The sequence below is a fragment of the Lepidochelys kempii genome, chromosome 3 (assembly GCF_965140285.1).
Source record: "Lepidochelys kempii isolate rLepKem1 chromosome 3, rLepKem1.hap1, whole genome shotgun sequence".
NCBI classification, from domain to species: domain Eukaryota; kingdom Metazoa; phylum Chordata; order Testudines; family Cheloniidae; genus Lepidochelys; species Lepidochelys kempii.
In genome coordinates, this window is record NC_136382.1 from 32,393,063 (window position 1) to 32,407,860 (window position 14,798).

Here is a 14,798-nt window from a genome sequence, read left to right on the forward strand (position 1 = left end):
CCCCCGCCGAGGGCCGGAGGAGCACGGTGCCCCTGGTGGGTGGCAGAGGGTGAAGCAGAGCTGCCAGGCAGTGGGTGAGGAGACAGGGCCAAGCCTAGAAGTGGCAGCTCCCAGGATGGCTGGAGGTTTCATGGCCATTCCCACTGCCTGCTGCTGCACCCCATGAGCCGTGGCTATTTGGGGGGGGTGAGCCTGAGGCTGGAGCCCCTGGCTATCTTGGGGGGCCAAGGCTGCCAGCCTGGCAGGGAGGCACATGCAGCAGGGCTTTCCCCTGCGGAACTCACAGGTGCCCCCTAGGTTCCCCCCCTTCCCATAGAGGTGTATGGCCAAGGGGTGTCCCTGGACTGCAGTCTCACCCACTCTGAAAGCAGTGCCAACACCAGTAGCAGCATAGAAGTAAGTGCGGCATATAAATACGTAGCATGCCATCCGTATTGCTGCGCTGCTGCCGTCAGCGGCACTGCCTTCAGCGCTGGTGCCCATACAGCAGGCTCCACTCTCCGGACAAGGTGGTTAAGAGGCAAGGAGCGGGACGGGCCTGGGGTGCAAGGCCCTGGAAGGGAGCTCAGGGCAAAGGGGAGGAGAGACAGCAAGGTGCTTGGGCAATGGGGGGCAGCTAGGGATGGGCGATGGGTGGGGAGCCCAGGGAGGCAGCAGGGGGCCAGAGTGCCTATTGCAGCTACACAGGTGGGCCTCAAGGAAAAAAGTTTGGAAACCCTGCCTTAAGCAATGACCATCTTTTTTGTTGAGTAGTAGATCAAGCAAGCAATTGTGATTAGGATCTAACATTAACTAACACTAGGGTGTACTGATTGATAGAACACCCAAGGTATAAAAAAGGATTCATAAAGCACAGGAAGTAATTTCTGACCTAAATCCCTTCAATTACACTGGAGGTCTAAAACAATCCTGCTAAAGAAGTAGCCAGGTAAAGTACTTTTTATGTTCAAACGACTGAAAGTGTGTCTTTGCTATGAGCCAAATCCTGAAGTCCTTAAGTTCCCATTACAGCTGTATTATTTTCAGCTTCCTAAATCCTGGCTTGCAGCACCACATGTTTAAAATTCTTTGACACTAGGAGCTGGGATTATTTTGTATTAATGACACACTTAGCCATGCTGAATGCTGCTTAACTTCACAACCTCAATTAAGAAGTGACAGAGCTTGTGGAAAACTCTGGCAGGTAGTAGATGCTGGTGCTTTATGATTTGAAATATTTAGAATCTCTCATGACTGGGAGGTTCCTAACCAAGGGAACAAAGAATTCAAAATTTGAAATTTGCCCATTCGAAGCTGAGTGAGGTTTTTGACAGTCCTTGAGCACATGTCCTGTACTCCACATTAGTGAAAGTTTTAAAAACCTTTGTCAGTAATAATGACAATATTGAAGCTGCGTGTTGGTTTGTGTTGGCAAAGGTCAGAAATTTACACTTGAAATCAACTGTCCAACAGAGCTTTAATACGTTCAGTCATTGAGAAAATTGTATTAACCTATTTAAAACATACCATGGAATGTCTAAAGGTAACTTTATTTTTCCATAAACCATAACATTTGAGAGAGAACTTGCATCAATACTATCTTTTCTCTAAGAAAAACACTAGGAGTATTTTGCTGAATGCACATTTTCTCCTGTCCATCAACAGACTTGGTCAATATGTTACTGATCAGGATTTCCCACGGAGGCTAACTTCAGGATTCTGATTATCTACATCACGCCAGTAAGGAAACAGCATAGGTAATGTGGAAATCTTCTTTTCCAGCAGAGACCAAAGCTGAGCTGCTAAAAAATTATTTCCCACTACTGATAAATGAAGTCCATCCGATAGATAGGAAGAAAAGTCCTATGGGGGGAGGGGAGGAGTTAATTAAAATAAATCTTTAAGAAACAAAAAATATAAGATCATAACTAATTTCATAATACCATGCGATAAACTGTAGTCACAAAATGTAGTTTTTAATCAATCTCACTTCTAAGAAACTTTTCCAAGATTATGAAAGGATAGAAAGACAGGTAAATGTACTGTATTTCTTATGTCACTGATCCCCATAAGAAAATTATCAATTGATGAACTGGGGCAACCAAAATATTGAATCTACTCTATTTGTCTCAAAAGATCCACTTTGCCAAACTTGAATTACCTGCTAGGGTCAAGTTTTTCAAAAGAGCTCAAATGTGATCAAAGTAAATGATCAGACTTTCAAAAAAGCTCAGCAGATGGAAAACTGAGTTCTTGAAAATCTGCCTCTAAGTGTCAGAATAAGAGCTGCTGAGTGCACTGCACTTCTGAAAATCTGGCCTAAATTCAGCTTCTGGTGATGGTCAGCCAGTTGCACTTCAGGAAGGCTACTTATGCAAATATTCTTACAAAGTATATTGCGATGCAACTGCTGACTGCCTTTAGAAAGGAAGTTCCAGCAAAGTGGGATACCACTTATATTTAGAGCAGTCATATATTATTGTCTGATAACCAAACACAATATTCAGTTGTATTTAAACAAATCACCTTAAGTGTTTTCCTAGCCCAGCATGAAGTATTCTGGATTCATGTTTCCTCCCAAATAGGGTAAACTATAACCCATGATTTCTTGTTTTATTTTTCAAGATTGACAATTCAGTTCCTCCCCAAGCTCTGTACTAACTATTGCTTTACACAAGACACTTCAGCTTTTCACAAACTTCTTTTCTGAACCTCATACCTGATTATTCTTTTGCATAAGTGTCCACAGATCAAGAGCCTCAGTCCCACAATCTCTAGCTACTTGAACACATGCCTTGGCATATTCTCCGGTGGTAGAATTGAAGCGGTTTAATTTGTCACCTATTGAAAGTTAAGAAAATATTAAATGAACTAGAACACAGGAATTAAATCAGACTATGTCACTATCTACTGTATGTGATTTTTATTTAATGTTAAACCATTTCAAACTAAAATTTGAATCTTGTAAATTTTAAAGCAAGTGGGAGCTAAATCCGTCTCCTTAAAAGCCTTCTGTTGTAGCCTGCTGTTTTTTGAGATTAATTTGAAAACAAACTTTGGTTCAGAAGAAGTGTGGCTGGTGAGAATTAAGAGGCAGTGGCAGAACTGTGTAAGAACATAGCATAGCACCTCTGTTCTGTGTTAGGCTTGCCTTTAGCCATTGCTTTTTGTCCAACACCTATGTACATCTTATCCGCATAACTTATTTACAACCTCCAATGCTCCTATGCCCCCAGCAGATAGAAGAGAGTTAAGAGAGGTGATGTCTAATCACAAGCCTGTCCATCCGTGTTCTGGGTGATACAGGACTTCTCTTAGCCTTATTTTACAGAGGAGAAACTAAAGCAAACTACTTATCTGTCTAGGTAAAATGTTTTGAGATCCTGGGATAAGAGTAAAAAAAACCCGAGGAGTCCTTGTGGCACCTTAGAGACTAACAAATTTATTTGGGCATAAGTTTTCGTGGGCTAGAACCCACTTCATCAGATGTATGAAGTAAAAGATACAGGAGCAGGTACAAATACGTGAAAGGATGGGGGTTGCTTTATCAAGTGTTAGGTCAGTCTAACAAGATAAATCAATTAACAGACCTCAAAGTGGCAATTCTTCAACAAAAAAACTTCAAAAACAGACTTCAACGTGAAGCTGCAGAACTGGAATTAATTTGTAAACTAGATGCCATCAGATTAGGCCTGAATAAAGACTGGGAGTGGTTGGGTCACTACAAAACCTAAACTTAATTTCCCCAATACTAATTTCTCCCTACTGTTACTCACACCTTCTTGTCAACTGTCTGTAAAGGGCCACTCTCTTACCACTTCAAAAGTTATTTCTCCTCCCTTGGTATCCTGCTGTTAATTGATTTATCTCATTAGACCGATCTAACACTTGGTAAAGCAATCCATGTCCTTTCATGTATTTATACCTGCTCCTGTATTTTTTACTTCATACATCTGATGAAGTGGGTTCTAGCCCACGAAAGTTTATGCCCAAATAAATTTGTTAGCCTCTAAGGTGCCACAAGGACTCCTTGGTTTATTTTATTTTTTTGCTGATACAGACTAACACGGCTACCACTGAAACCTGGGATAAGAGTATATATAAAGTGCAAATTTATTAGAAATCAGTTGCCCCATGTCAGATGCAATTGTACAGAAACTGATGCTCCATGTGCCTTGAGCACCAATTAACCTATAGTCGAGCTCCTGTTTCAATGCAATGAAACTTCCCTCTAACAATCTAACCCCCAATTGCCCCCTGCATTTCAAGTGACCACCTTCAAGATGTTACCCCTTCCACTTAACAATCTGAATCAGTGAAATCTATCAGTTTAATGTGTGCCATGTCAATTTTTTATCATTCTAGTTTTTTAACCAAAATGTCATGCAGTACTACGTCAAATGCCTTTCAGGTGTCTAAGTATATTATGTCATCACTATTACCTTTATCAACCAAACTATAATCTAATACCAAGTTAGTCTGACAGGATCTATTCTCCATAAACCCATTTGCATTAATTACATTACCCTCCTTTAATTCTTTATTGACTCCTATATCTGTTGCTCCACTATTTTGCTTGGTATCAATGTCGGGCTGACAGGCCTAAAATTACTTGGGTCATTCTATTTATTCTTTTTAAAAACTGGCACAACATTAGCTTTCTTCCCGTCTTCTGAAACTTCCCTATTGCTCCAAGACTTATTGAAAATCAATATTACTGGTCCACAACATTATTGGTCCTTAACTTGCATCCAAGAATTTTAAAAGAGCCAGCTATCTGGCCCTGCTAATTTAAAACTGTCTAACTTTAGTGGATTCTAACATCTTCTAGAGACACTAGTGGACTGGAAAAAGTGTTATCATCTTATATGAGACTATATCATCTGTTTTTTTTCCCAAATACAGAACAAATATTTATTGAACACTTCTGTCTTTTTTGCATTATGATGGATAATTCTACCATTTCCATCAAGAAATGGACTAATAACATTGTCAGGATTATTTTTGAAGTGCAAATACCTTGACACTGCACAGGCTGTCCAAACACATATGAGCACATGGGGGCAGCCGTTCAGCTGGTGCAAACTGTAAAAGCTGATGTCAGTGAAGCTATGACAATTGACACCAGCTGAGGTCAGGAAGGCTCCCCACTAGGAACTAGGCAGGGTTACGTCTCCATTGTAAGAGTGACTTGAACAGTACAGGGAGAAGCTGATAAGGCATTAAACTTTTTTTTTTTGTTTTTTCCTCAGACAGAGACACATTTTCTTGATCTCAGAACTGTACTTTTCAGAAATAAAGCATGAGGTGGGATATTGCTGCTTAACCTGATAAATGAGGAATATGTTGTAACAGCAAGAAAATGATCCCAGGTGTACCGTGCTGCATTGCTACCCACTTTGGATGCTGCTTTGCAAAGGGTGTTAAGGCACAGCATGGTCAGACTACACCATCTATAATGTAATAATACAGGAGCCCAGAGCGTAAATATTATCCAGTCAACATCTTTTATATAAATAAAAAATGTTCTGAGACAAACCCTAAGTTTTTAAAGTGCAGCTTTTTCTACCAATTACATTAATGAATAGCCCAATGAAAACTGCAGTTTTAAAAGAATGTTATTAATTAGCTATCGGCTTGTCCACATGGATATTCCACAGATGTTTAGCAGACCTACCAGCAGCCTCTTTCCATTGGCTCAGAGAATAAATGTGCAGTTTGGCACAAATACCGAGCAAATCCTTTGTCAGTCTGGAGGTCAGCAACTTGGACACCCACACTGACAACCTTTCTACTTGTTTTTAATCCCCGAACTGGGAGAATTCCTTTTACCTTTGGCAATGCACTCTTTTTCCCAAGCTGGTTCATAGAGAGGGGGTGGTGTTATCAAAATAATTTTGTCCTCAGTAATATCTATGGACTTCAGATATTGTATCATGCTTTTTAAATTATCAGCATATTCCTTCAGTGGAATGTGTTGGTCGGAATTCACATCTGTTTAGGGAAGAAACAATTGTTCATATAAAACCAAGATGCCCATTGTAAATTATACACAATACTTATTTACTTACACAGCATACAAATGTGGATACTTTGCTTCTTTTCAATATAAAGTTCTACATGATTCATGAATTCATCAGATGTGGTGGGAAAATGATATACAACAAAATCCAAGGTATAAGAGCCAGACAGAGGAAAAACTGCAAGTACTGTAAATAATTTCCTATCCACTTAAAATATCTGAAGAGAAGGTGACTTGAACAGTACAGGGAGAAGCTGATAAGGCATTAAACTTTTTTTTGTTTTTTCCTCAGACAGAGACACATTTTCTTGATCTCAGAACTGTACTTTTCAGAAATAAAGCATGAGGTGGGATATTGCTGCTTAACGTGATAAATGAGGAATATGTTGTAAAGAAAATGATCCAAGGTCACTAACAGATTAATTAATTCTTTTTTTTTTGTATACTTCCCTAATAGAAAATCAAATGATTACAAAGATTTAGCAGATTTATCTTCTTAGGGCTTGTCTACATGGTGCAGCAATGCACACAACAAGATGTGATTTGTAAAGTGGACAAATGTATTACACACCAATTTGTCCCTGTAGACCCTGTTGGTGTGCACTAAAAGTTCCCTAGTGTGTTTTAACATAATACTGTATAGTCCAATTAGTGCACAACACATTAGTGTGCTTTAGAAATCACATTCCCATAGCATGCATTTCTGCTCCATATAGACAAGCCCTGAGTGTAGCCTGAAAAAACAACGGATTTTTCAATATTAACAGAAAAAGACATCACAAAATATGTCCAAAAACATTTAAAACAAAAATTTCAAGTCATACACACAGTGCCAATTCAGTACAAGTAAACAAGAAATGTTGAGAAGTTTAGGACTGAGATTAACCACGTCCTATAAGTGTCATCATGGAACAATGGGTTACAAAATAAAGTAAGCAAACACACTAAAATTAGAGAGAAAACAGACGAATGCTATGTGCGGATAGAATACAATAGTCCACAATAATTTATTGCTGCAAAAAGTTCATGGACCCTACAGAGGGCTGGTCCCAACTGTTGACTTTATAATTATCCTCAGAATATTTATATTTGTTAGTATACATACCTTTAACAGAGGCTGAAAGGCATTCCGTTGTCTTTTCTCACATTCTGACTACAATTTCCATCAGCCAGTGGATTACAAGGCTATTTCCAAAGGCACAAATGGGAGTTAGGCACCTAACTCCAACTGAAAGTCCCAAGGGAGTTAGACACTTAGAGCCATTTGTGCCTTTTTGAAAATTTCCTCCATAGTCTCACACATGAATATTTGGCCAGAGAAAGAGCAACAAAAACCAAAAGTACACATGAGATTTAAATGATTAACGGTACAGTAATGTAGTACACTCATTTTAAAAAAAAAAACTGATAGAGCAGGACCAGGAGAAATGTTAACCCTTTTGTGTCCCACTCTGTTTGGTAATCTCTGACATATTACACTTTTTAAAACTTGTTTTAACAGAACAATTGAGAGAGAAAAAATGAAAATTAACCTGCCTTTTAAAGTACTGTCATTAGCGCCAAAGAAGATGGTAATTGCGATAGTATTTTCAACATTAGAACTTTTGCTGATCAATCTGGGAAGAACTATGTTAGCCCATCTGGTATTGTAACCTGACAGTCCTCGATTTAAAACATCACATTTTCTGAAAGAAACGCATACAACAAGAAGAAAATCCCCCTTACAGAGCAAAATTTTAGAAATTTCAAAACATTCCATCTGGATACCTGCCTTAAGGCTCTCTACCCCTCTAAAATCAACTAGATTACACAGTAGACAAGTGGGATAATTAAATATATATGTAGTGTTTGTATAAAGTATATGTGTAGAGTTTGTCTAAATATATAGGTGCCAATCCTGCAATCTGATTCACATGGCCACAAAGATCCATATGCATGGCTCTGACTGCAGAATCAGAGAGTATTTACTCAACCTTTGCAATAGCCTTTAATAAGGATTTACAGATATTGAAAGAAAAAGTACTGAGGCATTCCATATGATCCTTTTACAATTCCAAATATAAGTAAGTAAATGCTGATTTTTAAAAAAAACTAAAACAATTTACTACAGAAAAGCTGCTTGGCCTTCTTTCATCCTAAACATTACATTTAAAATACAAACTTCGACAAGTCTCACCTGACCAATTTCTGAGCAAGCAACACTCCCCAACCATTGTCCTGAAAGGAAAACTAAATGAAAGGGACACAGTTTAGATATTAACTAAAACATATCTAGGATTACAATTTAGCATGTCACTCTACTTCCTGCATTTTTTATTGTCCTTTCTCCTCACCCACCAAATTTAACGGCCCTTTATTTTTATGTGGCCTCTCTTATCTTCTGAAAGGTAGGCCATTAATGTGTCCCTGAGGCTGCTGTTGGCCCTGCCCAATCCCCACACATTTTGTTACCGCATTAGGGAACAGTACAGGAGAAGTGCACATCGCACTGTCCTTCCACAGTCAAAACTATCACTAATTTCAGGCTGTGGGCCAAAGAACTGTGTAGGATCAAGCCATACATAAGTAAATCAACTAGGTGTGTAACAAGTGACTGATTGATGCCAAGGACTTTTTCTGATCGTTTCTAAATGTGGACCTGTAGCTTTAATTTCAGTTTGCAGAGCAGCTCGTATAAATGAACTATGCATCTGTTACCTCATACTTCAGGGGTGGCAGACCTAAGCAGGAGCCAAAATTTACCAATGTACATTGCCAAAGAGCCACGGTAATATGTAATGATTATATATGTGTGTGTATGTTTATATATATAAGTTGATAATGCATATTTATTATACATTTATAATGTATAGTTAATGATAATAACTTAATCTTTTACTTAGAGGGACTTCTGGCAATCTTTGCTTTCAACAATTCCCTTGAAGTTGGTTTGTGTTCAGTTGTGCTCACACATAACAATTCTCTTAAGTGGCTGTCTGTCAAAATGGATTGGTGCTTGGATTTCACATGTTTGAGTGTCGAGAAAACAGGCTCACAAAGATAGGTCAAGGCAAACATTGAGATTAATTTTAAGGCTGCACTTCTGATGTTGCGGTATTTATCCTTTGGTACAGATTTCCAGAAAGTAAGGGTCCCCTCTGTCTTCTGAACAGATTTTAATCTCTCATCTTCCAAAAGTTCTATTATTTCCATCTGGGATGTTGCTTCGTTAGTGACTAAAGGGGGGTTCAGACAATTGGCTTCAGCACTAAAAGGTTCAGTCAGAAATCTGATTTGAGGTCTTTTCTGCTGCAAATCTTGGAATCTTTCCTCAAAACTGTCCTTAATCTATATATCTAGTTGTGCTCCGTTTTAGGGGTTCTGCTGCATTCTCTTTTGATCTGGTTTGATGTTGTGACGTTAAGGGAAAGTGTGTCAGTTCTCCCTCAAGTGTTTGTCTGTGAAACAACTGCAGTACTGTACTGGTTCCAGGAGTTCGAAAAAATGGGAAATAACTTTACCTCTCAAGAGCCATCGAACTGTGCAGTGAAATGGGAAATTGGCAGGGGAGTCGTCTTCATCCAGTTCTTCAATTAGATTTTGAATCTGTCTGTGATTGAGTGCATTTGAGAGAATGAAATTCACAATGTGCAAGACAGGTTTCATGATGTGATCAAATTTGAGATTTTTAGATATCAATTGCTCCTGATGAATAATAAAGTGAAATGTCCAAAATTCGGGAAAGCTCTTGTCAATCTTACAGAGCCCTACTAATCCATTCACAGATCCCCACATGGATGGAGACCCATCTGTTGCAATGGCAGTGAGCTTCTGTAAAGGCAAATGGCTTTTCACAACTACCAACATCAACTACCAACCTCCTTTAGATCTCATCCATGAGTTCTGTCCTTTAGTGACATCATATCGAGGAGTTCTTCCCTTACAACACAGTCGTCAGACACAGTGCGGACAAATACCGATAACTGAGGTTTATCCTGTGTATGGAACGACTCATTGAGAGTGATAATCAAATACTCACACTGCTGAAGTTGCAAGTGCAGTTGCGATTTGATGTCACTGTTCAGGTTGGAGATTCTGCGTTCTATTGTGTGGCGTGAAAGCTGCAGGCCAGAAATTTTCTTCTGTAGATTCTCGTTCTCTGGTGACAGGATTGAAATCACATCAGTGAGGCAAGTTTTTACAACCTCGCCTTCAGAGTAGGGCTTTTTCGCCCAGGCTATGTGCCAGGCCACATAATAGGAGGCTAACATTACAGTCTGCGATTGGTTGGCAAATCTGGTGCAGAACTGGGCTTCTACATCTGTTTGTTTTTTCAAAGTTTTCAGTTTTAAAGTGCGGTGTTCAGCACCTTGTGGGACTTCTTGATCCATATGTGCATGGCTCGAAGCAAAATGATGCTGCAAGTTTGAAGATTTGAACTGAGAGATACATGTCTGGCAAAGAAGACACATGGCCTTACCATTATGTTCAACAAAAAAGTATTTATTCTCCCACTCCTCTTGGAAGCATCGATTTTCATCAGTGTATTTTCTTTTCTGTTTGCACTTGCCTTCCATTGTTAGATGGTGTAAGAAAAATTTTGATTAAAAATTTCCACACCAGCTAGTCACTGTGTGCTTTATTCAAGGAGACACTTGTGCCAGCCAGGGGGTGCTGGACCCCTGGCTCTGTCCCAGGCCCCGCCCCCTCACTCTACCCCTTTCCCCAGTCCCCGCCCCCCACTCCACCGCTTTCCCCAGTCCCCACCTCCACCCCACCTCTTCAGGTGCTGGGGGAGGGAGGGGTGAGGCTGCAAACCACATCCTCTCTCATCCCCTTCCAGCGCCGCCTCAATGCTGTGAAACAACTGCTCGAAGTGGGCAGGAGACATGGGGGAGAGAGGAGGAGATTGCGGGGTTGCGGGCGGGCAGGAAGGAGGCACTGGGGGGAGAGGGGGGACTAATAGGGCTGCCAGTGTGTGCTGAGCATCCACCATTTTCCCCCCGAGTCAGCTCCTAGCAGGAGCCGCATATTATCTTCTGAAGACTCGCATGTGGCTCTGGAGCCACAGGTTGGCCACCCCTGCTCATAATTAGAGAGACACTCGCAACTGTTAAAGAATCTTTTAAAAATACAGTTAACTGCTCCCAAACCTCTATACCTTTTATTAATGACTTCTTAGATGATTAAAACCAAAAGAATCACCTTTAGTTTTTATTATTTGTCATTTGTTTACTTTTTACCGCTCAATTTGACAAGTGTTCACTGGCATTTCCGTTTATGGCCTTTCACTTTGATTCTCACATCATAGTTTGCCTTTCAAAATTTGCATGGAAATAAACAACAAACTTTAAATTTAAAAAAATGAAAACATCTCTTTGCATTAGGCTGTAAAATCCTTGTATATATTAATCTAATTTTAATTAGCTTTAATTTACAGCCAAACAGTAATTACCAGCTGATAACACAGGCAAATTGGACACAAGTAGACAATCATTACTAATTAGGATAGTGATTCATTCATTATCAGTTTGAGTACACAGTAGGTTGTTACATGTATGTTCGGTTCAGCTTATATGTAAGGAGCCAGGTTGCCACTTATGCCTTTATTGATCAGGCAGTTAGGTCAATTAGAATGTATTGTTTTGTGGCTCTCTTTCTGGTCCCAATCATATTTTTCCTGACTGCGATATTGTCAGTTAACTACTTCCAGCATGTGAACTTACAGAATTGCTGCAAGGCGGGACTAAATCCACTCATAATGTACCACCATGCATGCAGATTCTAAAATGCTTTCTCTAATGAACAGAAACTCAATGGGTAGGTAAGGATCAGGAACTGAATTCTGACCTCAGATAAATGTACCCTCACCCTGTGTGAGGGTAGAAAGCAGCTCTGATTTCCTGTTTTCCCTGTTAGAACCTAGCTCTCGATATTGGTTTTAACTATGAAGCAGTGCTCATAACAGAATCCTGGATGGAAAGTTATATAATTGAAGACTGAACCAGAAATAAACACTGAGGACACACACCATCAATGGCCACATCTACTGCAGCCCCAACATGTGAACTATAGTGATTCTTACGGTAAAACAGAATTCTCCCTGCACATTCTACCAGCAGTTAAAATACTTTGCCCACGGCCCCCTAGAGGGCCATGTTCAGGGAGCCATAACTACAACTGTTCAGTAGCCAGGCTGATTTGTGATCTGAACATAACTCCCTCTCAATTACATATGTATAAATTTTTTTCTTTTAAAGTAAAAAATAACCTTAACCAATGGCAGGTGTTCAATCTAACACACAGCCCAGGCCAATGCTTCACTGAAAATTCCGACCCAAATGAAAACATATTCGCCTCGCACCTGGGTGAGAAGCAATTCTAATCTGACAAACCACTGACAGTAGCTACCAGTGATGCTGTGGATAAAATTACAGTTTTACATTGGCGCTACAAGTGCTTAGTCTTGTGGTTAATATAGACAGAACCCAAAAGGCAAATAATTTGCTTGGTCTAGTCTATAGTGGTATTCAGTAATGCTGTATTTGCTAGTTAAGGCCAACAGCGATACAGAGAGCTTGTAGCCTCTGAAAATGCTACCAGGCAGCATGGACATGGGCACGAGCACATTGGTTAAAGACTACATACTCAAGGCCAGGGGTGGCCAACCTGAGCCTGAGAAGGAACCAGAATTTACCAATGTACATTGCCGAAGAGCCACAGTAATACGTCAGCAGCCCCCTATCAGCTTCCTCCAACCCACCGGCAGCCCTCCCCACACCTCCTGATCAGCTGTTTTGCGGTGTGCAGGAGACTCGGGCGGGGGCATGTGGGGTCCAAGGAAGCCTGGAGGGTTAGCAGGGCACCTGGCACTGGCAGGAGCGAGCAAGCTGGCCCCAGCCTGCCCTGCCTCTTGCTCCCCCTCACCCACCCCTTTCCCCAAGCCCCTCTTTCCATCTCTGCTGTGCCCCCTCTCTGCACCCAGGCCACCCCTTCCCCCAAGCCCCTGCCCTGCCTCATTCCAGCTTCTGCCTCCCCCCTGCAATGATGCCAGGAGTCAGCCGGGTGGGATGGGCTGCTCGCTGGTGCCAGCCCCGCCCACAGGCCGCCCTGGACCCCACATCCCCCTAAAGCACAGCCACCCCCCCCCAAATCGTGGGGTGGTTGCCTGGTATGTCTGATGGCTGGGCTGGCTCTGCTGGACCCATTCTGGGCACCAACAAAAATAATACAAACCTGGCACCCATGGAGCCAGTAGGTGTATGGGGGCCAGGGTCATATTGTGTGTGTGGGGCCATCTATGGGACACGAATATGAGGTGTATGGGCCATTAGATGTGTGTGTGGGGGTGTATGGGACATGGACAAGAGGTGCACAGGTCCACTGGGTGGGTGGGGGGGTTGTATGGGACACGGGGCACCAGGTGTATGGGGCCATTGCGTGCGTGGGAGGGTGTATCGGGCCATTGTGGGGGCGTGTGTGGGGGGGGGGGCGGTGTGGCCAAGGATGTGTAAAGGCGCGTACGGATTACAGGACACGGCGATGGGGCCACGGGCACAGGCTCCCTTGGGGCTGCGGCTGGTCAGTGCCACGGGGAACCCCACAGCGGAGCGGGCCCGGCAGCCTCCGAGCTCCGCCCTGCGCCAGGCCCGGCCCCCTCGCCCGGCGTGGCGGGAACGGGCGGGGGAGGCCGCCAGCCCCGGTACCTCGGTGATGGAGTCCCCGAAGAGCACGATGCGGGGCCAGGACACCAGCGGGCTGCGCAGCGCCATCCCCGCCGCCGACGCCTCGCCCCGGCCACAGGCGGGAGCCCGCCGGACTTCCCGCCGCCCTCCGCTGCGTCCCGCCGGCCCCTCACCGCCCTCCCAGGGCCGCGCCCGTCCCGCCCCAACCGCCCGCCTTGGCGGCACCCGTTCCTCTCACGGGGGGGACCCGCCCCCCAAGGGGCAGCCGCTGTGGCGCGCAGCTAGGCCCGGGCCCCAGCCCCCCAGGTGAGCCCAGGCATCGCCCCTGCCTCCCCCTCCCAGGGCTGGGTGCAGTGCCAGGGATTCCTGCTGCCAGCCGCCCCTTGCTTGGCGTTTGCACCCACAGGGGAAACAATGCTCATGAGCCCTTTTCACGGCCTGTTGCACTGCCGATGGCTTCCCAGGCGAAGATGCTCTTTCTACCTGCGACAGGGTTGCGGGGGGGGGGGGGGTGGATTAGAAACCCTTCAGGGACGAGTTTGCATTACACAGACTGACAGACATGTAGGATTGGAAGGGACCTTGCACGGTCATCCAGTCTAGCCCCCTGCACTGAAGGAGTACCACGTAAACCTAGACTAGGGTGACCAGATGTCTCTGGCAGCTGTTCCTCTAACTTGGTCTTAAAAGTCCTCCAATAAGGGAGACTCCACAACCTCCCTTGGAAACCTATTGCAGAGCTTAACTACCCTTATAGTTAGCAAGTTTTTCCTAATAGCCCACCTAAATCTCTGTTCCTGTAGGTTAAGCCCCTTACTTCTTGTCCTACCTTCTGTAAGCATGGAGAACAAATGATCACTGGCCTCTTTATAACAGCCTTTATTTAACATGCTTGAAGACACAGTGGTCCAGATGTGACCTCACCAGTGCTGCGTAGTGCAGGACAGTTACCTGCAGAATCTTACATACAACAATCCTGTTAATGCACTCACCGCACATGGTATTAGCCTTTTTTGCAACTTCAGCATATTGTTGACTCATGTTCAATTTGTGATCCACTATAACCCCCCTCATCCTTTTCAACAGTACTGCTGCTTAGCCGGTTAGTCTCCATTTTTTAATGTGCATTTGTT

The 14,798-nt window shown here is 43.0% G+C and overlaps 1 protein-coding gene across 2 annotated transcripts; it reads right to left on the reverse strand.

Moving 5' to 3' along the window:
* Nucleotides 1-1,439: 1,439 nt before the first annotated feature.
* IAH1 (isoamyl acetate hydrolyzing esterase 1 (putative)) lies at nucleotides 1,440-13,820 on the reverse strand. 2 transcript variants are annotated; one of them, XM_073336054.2, is made up of 6 exons: nucleotides 13,687-13,820; nucleotides 8,178-8,230; nucleotides 7,538-7,686; nucleotides 5,812-5,973; nucleotides 2,699-2,820; nucleotides 1,440-1,842 (listed from the first exon to the last, which is right to left on the reverse strand). In XM_073336054.2, exons 1-6 carry the CDS (start codon nucleotides 13,750-13,752, stop codon nucleotides 1,666-1,668), a joined length of 729 nt encoding a protein of 242 aa, XP_073192155.1. In that variant the 5' UTR covers nucleotides 13,753-13,820; the 3' UTR covers nucleotides 1,440-1,665. The 2 variants fall into 2 exon arrangements, with proteins under 2 accessions (XP_073192155.1, XP_073192156.1); XM_073336055.1 differs by lacking the exons at nucleotides 7,538-7,686; nucleotides 8,178-8,230 and having other exon boundaries at nucleotides 13,687-13,770.
* Between the last annotated feature and the right edge of the window lie 978 nt (nucleotides 13,821-14,798).

Bases quoted from the DNA above. Each gene is read 5' to 3' on its own strand.
- IAH1 (XM_073336054.2), bottom strand. From the start codon at position 13,752: ATGGCGCTGCGCAGCCCGCTGGTGTCCTGGCCCCGCATCGTGCTCTTC. The intron at 7,687-8,177 runs GTGAGACTTGTC...CGTTTCTTTCAG, and splicing joins CTTGCTCAGAAATTGGTCAG to AAAATGTGATGTTTTAAATC. The intron at 2,821-5,811 runs GTAAAAGGAATT...AACTTTCAATAG, and splicing joins AAAAGAGTGCATTGCCAAAG to GTGACAAATTAAACCGCTTC.